The sequence below is a fragment of the Tachysurus fulvidraco genome, chromosome 12, assembly GCF_022655615.1.
Source record: "Tachysurus fulvidraco isolate hzauxx_2018 chromosome 12, HZAU_PFXX_2.0, whole genome shotgun sequence".
Lineage (NCBI taxonomy): Eukaryota > Metazoa > Chordata > Actinopteri > Siluriformes > Bagridae > Tachysurus > Tachysurus fulvidraco.
In genome coordinates, this window is record NC_062529.1 from 4,856,013 (window position 1) to 4,872,079 (window position 16,067).

Sequence of the window (16,067 nt, forward strand, 5' to 3'; positions counted from 1 at the left end):
CAGTTACTCAACATGTCTTTTAAATAACATGACGAAACAGGAATCTTATACACAGACTGTTGACTTAATGAAGTATTGATTAGGTGATCAATAAACCAAATCAACCAAATCTCATTTAACACTTATCTGTTGATTTGTCGTGATCACTATCTTTACCCATCAGGACCAATTCGATTGCAAACAGTGATAGTACCTCAAAAGTACTATCAGTACTAAAAGTACTCAGTACTAAAAGTACTAAGTAAATGTAATTGGAGTAAAATAATAAATATTGACAATGCCAAAAGTGTTGAAAAGAAAAAGTATTGACCGAGGGAAAGAAGGGTTAAATTTTGACTTTACTAGTAGAGGAATACAGTGTGTCAGGTTGCTTCCATCCTTAAAATTTCAAAAACAGCAAGGTCAAGCTGCACAACAAAGCTACAGACTTGGCAGTGTGCGCCAACTATTCAAACGTCACTCAACAACCATAGGATGACATCAAGTGACCTACAAGTGGAGTGCATGTTGAGGACAGTTCTAAACAGGCTCTTGGAGGCAGGGTTTTTTTTTTTTTTTTTTTAAAAAGCCCCATCAATGAGAAGCAAAGAAGAGCCAGCTGAGGTTTGCAAGAAAAAAAACATAAGGATAGGAATGTAGATGACTGGAGCAAGGTCAAATCAAACAAAGCTGGGTTGCTTAAATTGTTAAAAATTAAAAATTGCTTAAAAAGACACATGAAAGTGGTGATAGAAAATCAGGGTTATTCCTCCAAACACTGCATATTTTGTATTCTGACCAGTCTGCAAATAATGATTATTTGGAATTTGGAAGAAATGTTAGCAGAATTGGAAAAAAAAAAAGTTTTATTCAAACACATACCTATAAACTAATCATTTTGCAGTGGTCACCTATTTTTTTCCCCAGAGCTGTAGATAAGGATAATATTAATAATGCAGTACAATTGGTAAAGAAACAAACTACAAAAATGAACAGTACTTCCATAATTATTAACAGAGCCTAAATCATTTTTTTTTGTTATGCATATTTATCACCGATGTCTATAAAGACGTCTATATTTTTTCTGGACTCATTCACATTATTTTTAATGATTTGATTATTTTTCCAAAATAAATATATCTTGAATACTGAAAACAATTTATGAAGTTGAATTCATCTTTTTTTACTTAATTTTTTAATCCAATAGAGATATTCTTTGGGGCCCTCAAGTAGCCACGGTCCTCTATAAAATGCACATTCCACATACATATGTTTGATCAATTCAGTTCAGATAGAGTTAGACTTCTAATAAATTTAGTTGCACAGATCAATACTGTAGCCTATAGGCCATATTGCGTTTGCTCCATTTTGCCTCGATGATTTCAACTTATAACATTAGCCAACTAACTTCTTATTTTGTATCCCCAGATATACACAATGTAATAGTAGGAAAACAGAAGTTTGCCTTTTACTTTAAAATCTGCAATACCCCCATGGTTTTACATATAAAAAGAACACATTTCAGTTCCAACTGGCCATGAATTTGCAAGTTAAATTTCACCAAGATTAAGTAGGCATGAATAAAAATCAACTGCCTTTCACATTCAAAAAATTAGATTTTCTGAAATTTAAACTTTAGTCATTCATCTAACAACTGCTTTACTTAAGAAATCAGGAAGATTTCAGGTTTGAAATTCAAATTTTATTTGTCACATACACAATCATACACAGTCATGTAAAAACTTTTCACTGCATTTGGTACTGTCCTTGATATGAAAAGTAAAATAAAATGCAGGAGGCTCAGAATACAACCCTGAGGGGCTCAAGTGCAGATGAGTTATATGAGTTACTTGTACTGCTTTAGGTCTGTCTGACAGGAAATTGGAAATCCAGGGGCAGTGGTGGCTCAACTGCTTAAGTCTCTGGGTTGTTGATCGGAGGATCAGGGTTAAAGGCCCAGCACAACCAAGCTGCCACTGCTGGGCCCTTGAGTAAGGCCCTCAAACCTCCCTGTTCCCGGGGTGCTGTATCATAGCTGCCCCTGCACTCTGACCCCAACCTCCTCAGTTGGGTTATGTGAAGAAAAGTATTCCACTGAGCTGTAATGTATATGTGGCGATGATAAAGGCTTCTATGCCCGTTCCATTCTATTCTTCTATTCTAAATCAATGGACACGGAGAACTAGGACGTGAGTATAGAGGAAATTATGGTATTAAATGCTGAACTGTAACACACAAACACCATTTGAACATAATTGCCCTTTCCGATGTCTAGGTTGCTCAGTGCTGTGTAATGGTGGTGTGCAATAAGCAATTAGGGGTAGGGCATCAGGATTGATAAAGTAGGTCCGGAAGAAGAGGCCCTCAGAACAGGATCTTAGAACACTGGGAGCTTGCCAATGGTGTCCTCAGCGGAGCAGTTGGGATGGTACGTAAACTCTATTTGGGTCCAGGGGGTAGGTTGTGAAAAAGTGATGAAATCTCTGACCAGTCTTTCAAAGCAACCTCAGAATGGAGGTTAGAGCTAGTAAGTCATAGTCAGTAATGCAGGCAAGCTGAGTTTCTTTGGGACAGGAACAAAGGTGAATTGCTTGAAGCACATGGGGATTATAGAATATTTTTAAGGAGAGTATGAATATTGGAATATCTCAGTAAAAACAGTGCTAGTTAGTGTAGGCTCTCAGAACCAAACTTGTAATGCTGTCTGAATGCCTTCCTCACCTCATGCTAAGAGATGTTGCACGCGTTTTCCAATCCAGCACTCTCTACATGCATGCTACTTGTTGCACTTGTTGTACAGCTTGTGTCCATATTTAGAAATGGCAATAAATTTTAAGCCAATAGAAATGGTCATAAACGATGACATCCATGATGCAAATAAAAAGGTTTAAAGTAGTTGCAAAAAACAAATAAATCATGTTCGGTGCAGTCATGATGGTGACCTCACTGGTGCCATCTTGCTAAATCCTATGTCCTGATCTTCCACCATAAAAGGATTAAAAGGACTATAAAATCTTTAATACATTATAGGACACTGTACTACTATACTTAGCCACACACAGACATACCTGTGAGCCTTTCTTGCTGCCAGGTAGATTAATGATGAGAGTTTTGCCTCTGATGCCACATACAGGTCTAGATGGGAAAGCATGTGATTAATACTTAAAGCCCAGAGAAATTAGTGTTTGCGTTTATGTGTACGTGTGTGTTCACCTGGAGAGCATGCCGAGAGGTGTGACATTTAACGAGCCCATAAGCATGGCAAGGGCCATCCCTGGAGCTTCACGCTCAATCACTTCCTTTGTAGCCTGAAAAGAAGAAGAAAAGTAGAAAACAGACAAGCAAACGCACACTTTATGCTGTGTGAGTATTTTGCTTGCATAGTTTAGGTCCACTTGTCCCCTTAGAAGGATACACAATATGTGTATTTAGAAGGATATCCTTCTAAATACACAATACTCTAAAACCATTTTGTTTTAAGATAAATGAGATAAAAGATTAAATCTTTAGCTTTCATTTAATGATATTTACTTCTAAATGTATTAAACAACTTAGAAAATGGCATGCTCAGTGGTAGACCACGCAATATTTTGTTAAGATAATTAGATCAGATTTATTTGAATTTACAATAAACACTTTGTAAGCTTCTTTGAATGGTGATAACTATAGGCCTCACAATATCAAAACATTCCAAACTGCCATACTGACTATGACTAATGCTGTGCTCAATTCCACCTCTTTTCTCAGATTCAAAATGTGTTGCTTTTATCCCATAGATCACTGTCTGGTATCCATGTTGGTTTATTCGATTTAGCACAAAGGCCAATTTCACAGGCAAAACACAGAGCCGCACACAAAGCTGGAGGTATTAACTTTTTACACCTGGTCACTTCATGCATTTTCTGTGATCGGATAGCTACGGATATAAATCCGATCGTTTAAACCACTTCACATGAAACTAGACAGGTGTAAATGAATGTGGTTGTTCAAGCCCATACGCCAGCGCTATACTCCTACCAAACGGAAGTACGTCACTCGCAAGTGATCTTTCACCAAGGCGTCTCGTTGGGTCTTAAAATGCACTGCTTCTGCTGTTTTTTCGTCTTCTTTTTCATTTCATTCTGAAAACTGCATACACCGAAGCATATTCCATTTCAATTACCCCGGAAATGAGGTAAAATTTGGGCGGGAGTAGAAAGATCGGATTCATATCCAGAGGTGGGAAGTAACGGAGTAAAAATACTTCGTTACTGTACTTAAGTACATTTTTCTGGAATCAGTACTTTACTCCACTATTTATTTTTCGGAAAACTTTTTACTTTTACTCATTACATTTTTACATAAATATCTGTACATTTTACTTCTTACATTTTCAAAACGGACTCGTTACTTTTAGTATTATTTCTTCTCATTGAGCGCTGTTTCAAGCCTATCATCCTATCATTGTGCGGCTTTTTCAGAATGTGACTGGTGTACTGTATTATTTACTGGCTATCAGACATGGACTAAGGATAGCGGAGCTAACAATGAGCAGCACGCCTACAAAAGGAATGGCTAATGTTAATTCAGAGGGAGTCACAGATGTTAGTTATTTTAACAACGAGGACATTCCTGAACACACATGGCCATATATGAGGGAGATGTTTGAAATAATTGGCGTTAAAAAGGATTCCTGGCGAATGTGTTTTGCGAATTGTGTCAACCAGGGACGGTTCTAGTCCTTTTTTAAAACTATAAGTATAATTTTTACTTTCATAAATAGAAAATAATTACGTTAAAATGCAGAACATGTCGTCGATGGGAAAGAAAATTATTTATCAGTTTGATCCAAAAGCGATTTTTTTTTTTACTTTGCTTTTACACGCGTGTTGTAGTCTTTCAAAAGTGCGTCTTCAGCTGTCTGCTTTATTTGAACAGTAAAGCACAGGTACGCGCAACGTGCACGCGCAGTCAGAACAGGAGGCATTTATCTATAACGTTAATCGGCGGAAAGACGCAAAGACGGCAACCAAAAGCAGTGAAATGTCACTATTCTCATTACCAGAGTTGTCATATAATATAGAATATAGAACACTTCTTGTTTTAAATTCTCACTGAGGGCTAAAACCCCCTAAAGATGAAATCCTAGAACCGCCCCTGGTGTCAACCCAAAAAACACGAAGTGCTTAATTTAAGTAACATTAATTTTGTCATTTGTAAAACATCACAATAATTTTGAGTTATTTTCAAGGAAAGAGCTGGAATCTCCCTACAGTTTGGGATATAGCCTTGGTGATACACTTGGTATACATTATATTTCCAAAAGTATTGGGTCACCTGACCTTTCCTACTATATGTGGTTGTTTTCTGATCTCATCCCTACTGAACACCTTTGGGATGAATGTGAACGCTCCACCCTACCTCACCTACATCAGTGCCTGCCTTTCATAACACTCTTGTGGCTGATGAACACAAATATCCATCAGCACACTCCAAAATTCATATACATGTATACACACACACACACGCATATAAATAAAACATGATGTCCAGTTACCAGCATTACACTAAACAGGTAGTAGTAACGGCGACTTTTTACTTAAGTACATGTCAGAGCCCATACTTCTTTACTTTAACTTGAGTAAAAGAGTGTAGTCACTACTTCTACTTTTACTGGAGTCTTTTAAAAAATGAGGATCTGTACTTCTACTTGAGTAAAGGATGTGTGTACTTTTGCCACCTCTGTTCATATCCGATTCGCCAAGATGCATTTATGTAGCCTAATGTAAATGGAACAGTTTTAACAAATCAGATAACTTGTGACCAGGTGCAAAAAAGGCCCTAACAGTCACATGTTCCAATATTCTGTATTAATTAAAATAAATAAATAAACTAGAATGTACATTTTCTGAAGAAAATGTGATTGGTGCTTGCACATGGCAAATCTCGGCACTCGGTTGCTAGGGTGTTACTTTTGGAGGCAAGTGGACAGAAAGCTAGTGTGACAAAACATTTGGAGGCTAGTGGAGACAAGCATCTGACATCATCTGAATACTCTTGAGGAAGTTCCCCTCATTGGGCTGAGTGTTTTGATATGCCGCATGTCCATGTTGTGCAAATGTTTGATTCTCACATGACATCACATGACCAGAATACACGTGAGGCAGTTCCCCTCATCGGGCTGAGTATTTTGATATATGACATTGTTGTACTAACTTTTTGATTTCGCTTGTAAATGTATTGACTGGGGGGCCAATACTTTTGGAATCATTGGATTGATAGTGTGGAGTTGATAGTTACATGTATTGAGAGTCTCCTTTACATCTACAGTGACTATAGGAGAACACAGAAGTGGTGCCTGAGCTCTGCACACGCTGCGTGTGTGAGAGCTTAAAGGAATTAAAGGAATTTCCCATTCAAGTCAATGGGACTTTTTTGGACAAAAAAGTGGCCAAAAATGTCCCATTTCAAATCGACCGGCTCATTGACACCTCATTCATGGGTCTAGGACAAAAGCTGCGGGACAAGATACGCGCCGAAGTTTTGTCCGGAAAAATAATAGTATGCAAGGTAACAAGAATGTTACACTGCCAGAGGCAAGCACCATCAATAAATAAAAATAACAATTAAAAAAATAAAAATAAATAAATAAGTAGGTTCCAAACAATATCCAAAACACCTGTGCATCTCCCCCCTTAAAAAAGGGTCATTGTACCTCTGGTGTAACATCACGAGGAGCAAATCCAGTTCCACCAGTGGTCAAGATAAGATTAAGCTCTTTCTCATCACACCAGTCCAAAAGAGTCTCCTATGTACACACCACAGAAAACCACAGGATTAACAGTAGTGAGTAAACAAGTATCTAATGTATATAGAATGTAAGCATAGTGTATTATCTTTGTAATCCTTGGTGAGGGGAGCACACCAGTATTTGCATGTGTGTTGCGAAATGGGGAAAAGAAATTACCTTGATTTCATCTCTCTCATCAGGTACTATTTTATATGCAGATATTATGCCTCCAAGCCTGTGAAACACAAAGACACTTTCTTAGATTCGTGATGGTTTTTGGTAATAAAAATGGGAAGAGCATCCACCACCCACGCACAGGAAAATATGGTGATGGATTATCAAGGTTCATTGACTGTTTTGCAAAACAAAAAATACACAATGTAGTCTCCTTCTTACTACTAATTCCTATGCAATAAATATCCTAAAATATCTTTCATACAAAAAGAAAACATTTACAGTCCAAGTGAATCAAAACCATACAAATATAAACATTTACATTTCTCCAAATAAATTCTGAGAAAGATTCAAGAGAAAGAATGTTTCAAGAGAGAGAAAGAGTAAATGAATGAATGAATAAATGAATTTGGACTAGCATGCAGTATGGGCATGTGTCAAACTATCAGAGTATTCCCTGACTCATCGGTGGGCCTATCCAGTGAAGACTAATGGGAACTAAAACGGTGCATTTCCTAAAGAAAATGTGAATGTGCTTGCATGTGGCAAGTTCCCCTCATCGTGCTGAGTGTTTTGATATATGACATGTCCATACTGTGCTAAATTTTTGATTTCGCTTATTTTGGGGGCGGGGCTACACGTGACGTGAGCTTCCGTAACGAGAATTCCGGAATTCAGATCGCTTATAAAAGTCATAGCACACCTCTCCTCAATGAGCAGGTCGATTTGACACTTTGAGCGTGTGCTTTACATCTACAGAGAGAATAAAAGAGTTTTAAGAATTCCCCATTCAAGTTTATGGAGAAAAAAAACACCCCTTTGGGCTTCCGTACCTTGTTATATGAATCAGTGGAACAGGGCATGCAATTCATTTTCAAGGTGTCCATTTATGTGAGGTCACAATCTTTCATCTGAAAATAATAATAATGTGCTTTGCAAGCACATTAACTATGAATGAAAAAATGAAACTGGAAGCTCACCAATTCCAACAACTGTGAAATATAGCAACAAGCTTTAAAGACCTTTACAAGATCTTTACTTCCAACGTTGTGTTATCTAACAGATTCACTGGTGTCTGCTGCCCTCTGTTGGATGTTAGCACATCTACAGAGAGAATAAAGAATTCCCCATTCAAGTCTATGGGGGGGGGCACCCCTTTGAGCTTCCATACTGGGAATTTCGGAATTCCGATCACTTACAAAAGTCATAGCACACCTATCATCAATGAGCCGGTCGATTTGACACCTTATCCATGGGTCTTGGACAAAAGCTGCGGGACAAGTTACGCGCCGAAAAAGTGTCCGGAAGAAGAAGAATAATAACTAGAACGGTACATTTCCTAAAGAAAATGTGAATGTGCTTGCACGTGACGTCAGTTCCCCTCATCGTGCTGAGTGTTTTGATATTTGACATGTCCATGTTGTGCTAAATTTTTGATTTCGCTTATTTTGGGGGCGGGGCTACACGTGACATCAGTTCCCCTCATCATGCTGAGTGTTTTATGTTGTGTAACTGAGATATGGCTTCTTTATATTGCAATATGGTTCGTAAGGTGCACTACATGGTTGCTAGGGTATGGCTGCACAGTTACTATGGTTATATTTGCAGACTAGTTTCTCACCTGCAACAAAAGAGCACACCTGAAAATCCATTTAACTTTTCCTGAAACAAGCGCCATGAAGATCTTGAACTAAAGCATCAATCAGTGATTTTACTGGGAAAAAATATAATCACGTTACAATAAGGATCATTAGTTCAAATGTAATGTATTAACTAACATTTACTAACCATGAGCAATAAATTATTGTATTTAGTAATCTTTGTTAAAATAAAGTTTATTCTTTGTTCATGTTAGTTCACAGTATATTAACTACTGGGAAAAAATATAATCACATTACAATAAGGATCATTAGTTCAAATGTAATGTATTAACTAACATTTACTGATCATGAGTAATAAATTATTGTATTTAGTAATCTTTGTTAAAATAAAGTTTATTCTTTGTTCATGTTAGTTCACAGTATATTAACTACTGGGAAAAAATATAATCACATTACAATAAGGATCATTAGTTCAAATGTAATGTATTAACTAACATTTACTGATCATGAGTAATAAATTATTGTATTTAGTAATCTTTGTTAAAATAAAGTTTATTCTTTGTTCATGTTAGTTCACAGTATATTAAGTAATGTTAACACGGTGTTAATAATGTATTAGTAAATGTTGAAATTAACATGAACAAAATGAATAAATGCTGTAGAAGTGCAGTTCATTATTAGTTCATGTTAAGTAATGTGGTAACTAATGTCAACTAATGAACCTTTATTATAAAGTTTTAAAAAAAAAAAAAAACTGTCCAACGGTGGATTCAAACCCCGAATCTCTGCATGCTAAACGGATTCACTATCCACTACGCCATCTAGGAACACGAGAAAGCCTTTGTGGTTTTATGTATTAATTCACTAATGTGAAGAATGGCACGTCTAATTGTACCCAAGCTTTATTATATTAAAGTCATTCTTATCATTTTTTGTGATATACGTGTCATATGTCAAAAAAAAATTATGTAATGTGAGGAGACAAAGAAAAAATGTGCTTAATTTTAATTAATGGGTGGCTCTTAAAAGAGCCGTTGCTGCTCTTAAAAGGACATTAGTTTAAAGTGAAATAAAAAATTATAAAAATTACACTGATAGTTGAAAACAACAAAACGTTATACAAATGGCAGAAACAACAACATTCCGCCGTGCTGTCCAAGGCACCCCAGTACTAGGTTTAAGCATTAAATACACGGTTAAATGTTAGTGTTTTGAAAGCTTTGACTCTCAGGATTTTATTAAGCCCACACACAAAGCATAATATGATTTATAGCCATCATACTAATTTAATCCAACTTGATAGTCACCGGAAATAGGCGGCACTTACCTTTCTTCACTGGGGTAATATTTTCCTAAACAAATGCTTGTAAAAAATCCCCAAGAGTCTAAGGAACTGGAATATGTAAGCCTTTTAATCCAAAACGCTTTAATCCAAAACGCGTTTCTGACTGAAAACTGTACTTCCTCCTTGCTCTTTTTCTTCCAACGTTGTGTGATCTGACAGATTCACTGGTGTCTGCTGCCCTCTTTTGCATGTTAGCACATATACAGAGAGATTTTAAGAATTCCCCATTCAAGTCTATGGGGGAAAAAACACCCCTTTGAGCTTCCATACTGGGAATTCTGGAATTCTGATCGCTTACAAAATAGATAGCACACCTCTCCTCAATGAGCCGGTCAATTTGACACCTCATTTATGGGTCTAGGACAAAAGCTGCGGGACAAGTTACGCGCCGAAAAAGTGTCCGGAAGAAGATGCAGAATAATAATAATAATAATAATAATAATAAGTATGCAAGAGAATAAGAATGTGCTTTAGCAAGCACATTAATAATAATAATAATAATAATAATAATAATAATAGGTATGCAAGAGAATAAGAATGTGCTTTGCAAGCACATTAATAATAATAATAATAATAATAATAAATGCAAGAGAATAAGAATGTGCTTTAGGAAGCACATTAATTACACTCCGATTAATCCATTATTTTTACTTGGGTCTAGGTGAAGCTACTGCATGTATGTACACAATAATACCGAATAAATTTACTTACAAAGATGGGTCATAAATGAGATCTTTAAGGTTGATTCCACTTCGGTCTTCAGCAAGGTTTCTGAAACAGCTGTCACTTACTACAAGGGAGTGGGTTACAGATAAACAGAAAATCATGACAAATATATGAATACATGATGCATAAACTAATATAATGTGTGTGTATAGTATAGCACACACAAACTATAATTACAATATGTATTATCCCTGTTATTTTGACAATAGTCCATGTTTTTTATAAAAACATACTGCTCATCCAAAAACTTAAAATCAAACACACCAGTTAAACATTTAACCAAAACGAGTAAAGTTGTCTGCTTATTTTGAAAAATTTAAACAGATTTTAACACTTAATAAATGCTCAAAGAGAATTGATTCATTAATTAGCTATTTTAGTAAATATTAACCATTTCTCTCTAACAAAACAGAAAAGCTTCTCAAAAAACAAAATTTATTCTGTATTTTAGAGTAGAGTAACTTGTTGCAATTTAACATTGTATGTATGCACATCATGCTAAGCAAACATATATGAAGCAAACAGATATGAATATGATCTATGAGGCACAATTTTGGGCCATCTTGCACATGGGAATTATGCCTCACTTTATTTTTAATTATTTATATTCACCATGACAACACCATTTAAAATATCAAAAATTCCATGGCAATTTAACATCATGCTGACATCTTACTTTTTATATTTGATATGAGTTTACATGCACCCATGGTGCTCTGCCCCTTATTATAATCTTGCAAAAAACTATTTTACATTTGGTGTTAGCACAACTAATCAAGAATGAATGTTGTCCAATGTTGAAAAGTACATTGTGGTGTGTTACATCATTTTAGTTAGATTAATTATGTGTTTGTAAAGATATATACACCACCAAATAACTGCACACCAATCTAAGAAACCAAAACAAGCCTTGTCAGTATCTTGAGTTTCCCTGCACATTATCGTCATAACAGATCGTAATATATTTGCATGTTCATTTTACATGAATTTTCTTTTTTATGGGTATGAAGAATTTTATCTTAAATTGAGAACTGAAACTTATCTTGACTTTGCAGCACAGACATGAACACAAACAGCAACGACCAAACATGTCTGATTATCAACAGCAGTACAATATACAGAAACAAACTAGAGATATTTCCCCTTTTCAATTTGTATGCCTTCGAATAAAGATAGAGCATGCACACAAACCCTGCAATTCTTATTAATGAAGAACTGCTTCCTTGGAATGCGGTTTTGTTTTATTACATATATTGCCAAAATGGTCATAAATAGCTCAAAAATATCTTAGAATATGCCTCCAGCAAAGTGCAAACCATGTCAAATCAGGTGTTAAGCACACCTCATAGACAAAACACCCAAATTTGGATCAAATGCATTTTTACAGTATAGTCAGAACTTTAAAGATTACACATGACCTACCAAAAAGTTTGAAAGAAAAACTCTCTCTCACTCAACAACATGATTGTAAGCTTATTATGGCACAGGACTTTAACGGTGCCATCAAACGTGCAGTATCCTGGACCACCACTAGACTTCATTTAAAGCAGTTACAAGGCACAGGCTTGTCCACTGTTTGGAGAAATCAGACCACATCTATGTCCCTTATGCCTAGATACTAATAAAAACTGAAACAGAAAGCTCCAGATGAATGGACCAACAAGTGGCCACTCAGGGTTAAGTGTAGCTCCGATAACATCAATAACACATGTCTCACCCGCATCACTGGAGCCCTTGCTGTACTCACTGAAGGCATCTGACTGCATGGCCACTTACAAATCTACAACCATTGTCAGGTCTACCACAACAGTCATCAGCCAAATTGACAAAGTCCTGGTCATGAAAACATTAATAAAAGAAAAATTTTGTATCAACGAGGTAAGGATTTATATTTAGCAACTGAACAAAGAAAAAGAAAATGTTATTTACAATGCATATATTAAGTGAATATTATTTTTAAAATGTAAAAAATATATATACATTAAAAAGAAGGAAAGAATAAAAAACCTAATTCAATGGGATCTTATTCAATCCGATGTTCAAACAATTTCATACAGCGGTCACAATTGAATTGATAATTAACCCCAAAATAATGATCAGTTGTTTCTGTAGAATTTTCTTCACATATTCTGGATTTCCTCTGATTGTTGAAGCCATGGTCTACAAAGAGCTTAGAAAGCATGCACATTAACATATTGATCAAAACATTTGATTTACAATGGAACTCTATAAAGACAATCATCCTACAACAGCAAAAACTGAGGACCATAGCAACATAATTATTCGTCAACAGCACCTCCAAAATTTTAAAGAGGACGTTAAAAGGAGCTAAGGGAATGACAGACTAAAGTACTGATTTCTATCTGCATGCCACAACATTCTCTCATATTCTTCATGTCTGGGCAATGGAGTATGGTGGCTAGACAGACAGAAAACATCAAATATGAACCTAATCACACCAAAACACATGGCAAAATGTGTTAGTCAAAATGTGTTATTTCCAGTTCAATACTACTTACATAAATCCAAAAGTATTTTGTAAAGTCTTTTGACTAAAATGTAATTTAGTCATCTACATTAGTTTTAGTTGAAGTTAAGATGTCAACTATTTAAAGATTTAGTCTACTAAAATATAAAGCACAAAGAGTAATGCATTTATTTAACATTTACCTTAAACTTCTGATGTTATCATTTTCACCTAGATTAAAAGACACCTCTATTAACCTCTATGAAATGGCATTGAGGTTTTAAAGTACAAGTACTTTTTTTTTTAAATACAGAATTCATAAAGTAATTTTTTTCTTATTGAATATCATCTGTTGCACTTATTTTTGTCTCTTCCAAAGTTCCATAGATTTTGGCATAGTTTTTGTCCATGTCAATTCATTTTTTTATTTAGTTATTTTCCCAAAAAGGTCCGTTGACAAAAACTGCTAAAATTTATTCGTCAACAAAATTAACAATGCTGATGAGCAATAACTGTATTCAATAAATCATTCTTTGTGCCATGATACAGTTCCACAAACATGCTGTAAAGTTCAGACTTCAATAGATGAAAGGTCACACATGAATGGTCTCAGGATGCTTTACTGTTGGCGTGACACAGGACAGACGGTAGCAATCGCCTTTAAACATTTTCTCCAGATGTTCCAAAAAATCATAAAGGGGATTCAATAGAGAAAATGACTTTACTCCAGTCCTCAGCAGTACAAACCCGGTAACTTTTGCAGGATGTCAGTCAGTTCCTGATGTTTTATATTTAGAGAAGTGCTTCTTTGCTGGCCATCTTGACGTGTTGTGTTCATTTTCTTTGCAAAGAGGGGCTTTGCAATTAATTGCAATTTATCTACTCACTCTTCATAACATATATATGCATCTTTACTATTGTTTAACCCTTACATCACATATTTTTTGCATATTCTTCTCCGAGACTGATTCCATGATGCTTAATTTCAACTGTTGCATTTCACTTCTCTTTTGTGTAGAAATTGAATGTATTCTTGTAAAATAAACCAATTGATTATTTCATCTCTCCTTTTTGTTATACAGTAGTTATTAGGGCTGTGTATTGGTAAGAATTTGGCGATACGATACGTACCACGATACGGGGTTGCGACACATTGCGATATTGTAAGCAAGGCGATATATTGGGATATTTCTTATTTTAATTATAGGATAAAGTTTTAGGGAAGCTGTCAAGAACACCACCATATGCAAACCTTAGCAAAAAAAATTTCTTATTTAAACAGAACACAGTGGGAACTGCATTTGCATTAATTAGCCCCTGTAACATTCAATATGATTGAACCACTTTATGTGCAGTATGAATAAAGGGGGGAAAAGTGCTTGCAGGATTTCTTAAATGTATTAAATGTGTTAAATTACATGTATTAAATGTTAGCTGTTATAAACAAACCATATATATTTTTAGACCCTGCCTTTAAAGCGTCATAGTTTCAGTTTACAATTGTAGCATGCAGTGTCCTAACATTTTGATCTGAACAAAAAAATTATATCTGCTTAATATCAATGAAAAAATAAAGTGCTTGCAGGATTCCTAAAGAAAACAAAACAAATATAAACAATAAAATATTTACAGATGTTGAACATTTTCAGAACCTTTAAACTTGGATTTTACAGGTTTCTTTGATTTGTCTTTTTATTTAATGTCAAGGTTTTTCTGAAGAAAGATATGCTGGTCAATATGCTCAGATGTCAGGGCACTTCTATGCGCATCTTCATATATATAGCGAACTATTTTAATGTTAACATTAGTAGCGCGCCGTTATGCTAGTACTTTGTAACGAGTGGAGTGGTGCTACCCCTTTAAGAGCAATGTGCCGTTGCTTTATTACCGTTATACTAGTTGGATGTGCGCATGCGCAAAAGTGTGCACACTTCAGTTATAACACCACGTGTGTGAAAGTCTGATGCTGCAACGGATATTCTCTTTTATTTTCATTTTCTCATACTAATGAGTATTTTTTGTTTTAGTAACATGTTATTACAGAGGTTTTTCCTGTGTACGGAGGAATAAACCGTTGTGAGTGAAACGTTTGAGAGTTCGTCCTTATTTTCGCGGGGGAGGAGCTATCCTAAATCTCCATTAACGTGTTACTTCCTGTCACTGTTTAAGTTCAGAGATAAGAAGACTGCAATCTAGCGGTTGGGATATAAACGGAACAAAATGAAGCTGCCATGAATCTGTATAACTTTATTTTATTTATTTTTTAAAATATCGATATTTTGTTTTTGAGAATCGATACAATATCACCAAACAAAATATCGCGATACTCACGTGTATCGATATTTTCTTACACCCCTAGTAGTTATTATGCATAAATGTATAGTGCATTATAAAACCTGTAAGCTTATCAGAAACACTATATTTTAATACTTATATGTTTTTGAAACAGACCTTTAATAACATTAAAGCATTGGAAAAAATATTGGAAAAGTCTAGGTATGAACCGAAACAATTTTCATGTTTCTTTTCACAAGTTATATTTTAGCCCCCAATCACATACATACACGCACACACACATAGATATTCATTCATCTTCTACCGCTTATCCGACCTTGTCGATATATATATATATATATATATATATATACACACACACACATATACACACACACACACACACACACACATATATATCCAATATATGTTTGTGTGAATATGTGTGCGTGCATGTATGTGTATCAGCTTGTTCTAGGTGTTTTGGTGCGTATCTTAGTTTGTTCTAGGTAATATGTATTTTGTGTGTGTGTATGTGTACAGTATGTCTCAGGCATTAGATGCCATTTCGCTCCTACCTGTCAATATTCCGACTCGAGTTTGGTGGTCATGGTTCGTTAAAATCATTCCGTCTGACGCCATATTCCCAAACGTGCTACTGCTGTTTCTCCTGCTTCTGCTGCTTCTTCTTGTGTTTAGTAGCGTTTATCAAACCAACTGAAAAGACGCGTT

The 16,067-nt window shown here is 35.5% G+C and overlaps 1 protein-coding gene across 2 annotated transcripts in view; it reads right to left on the bottom strand.

The window, feature by feature from the left end:
- Positions 1 to 16,067, bottom strand: part of LOC113651179 (gephyrin-like) — a 60,106-nt gene extending 44,039 nt beyond the window's left edge. For both annotated transcript variants that reach the window (XM_027159921.2, XM_027159920.2), the window contains exons 1-6: positions 15,914 to 16,067; positions 10,580 to 10,658; positions 6,926 to 6,983; positions 6,674 to 6,766; positions 3,193 to 3,287; positions 3,048 to 3,114 (exon numbers count right to left, since the gene is read on the bottom strand). In XM_027159921.2, the coding sequence (XP_027015722.1) occupies positions 3,048 to 3,114; positions 3,193 to 3,287; positions 6,674 to 6,766; positions 6,926 to 6,983; positions 10,580 to 10,658; positions 15,914 to 15,977 (456 nt within the window). In that variant the 5' untranslated portion in view covers positions 15,978 to 16,067. The remainder of the gene's footprint in view (positions 1 to 3,047; positions 3,115 to 3,192; positions 3,288 to 6,673; positions 6,767 to 6,925; positions 6,984 to 10,579; positions 10,659 to 15,913) is intronic.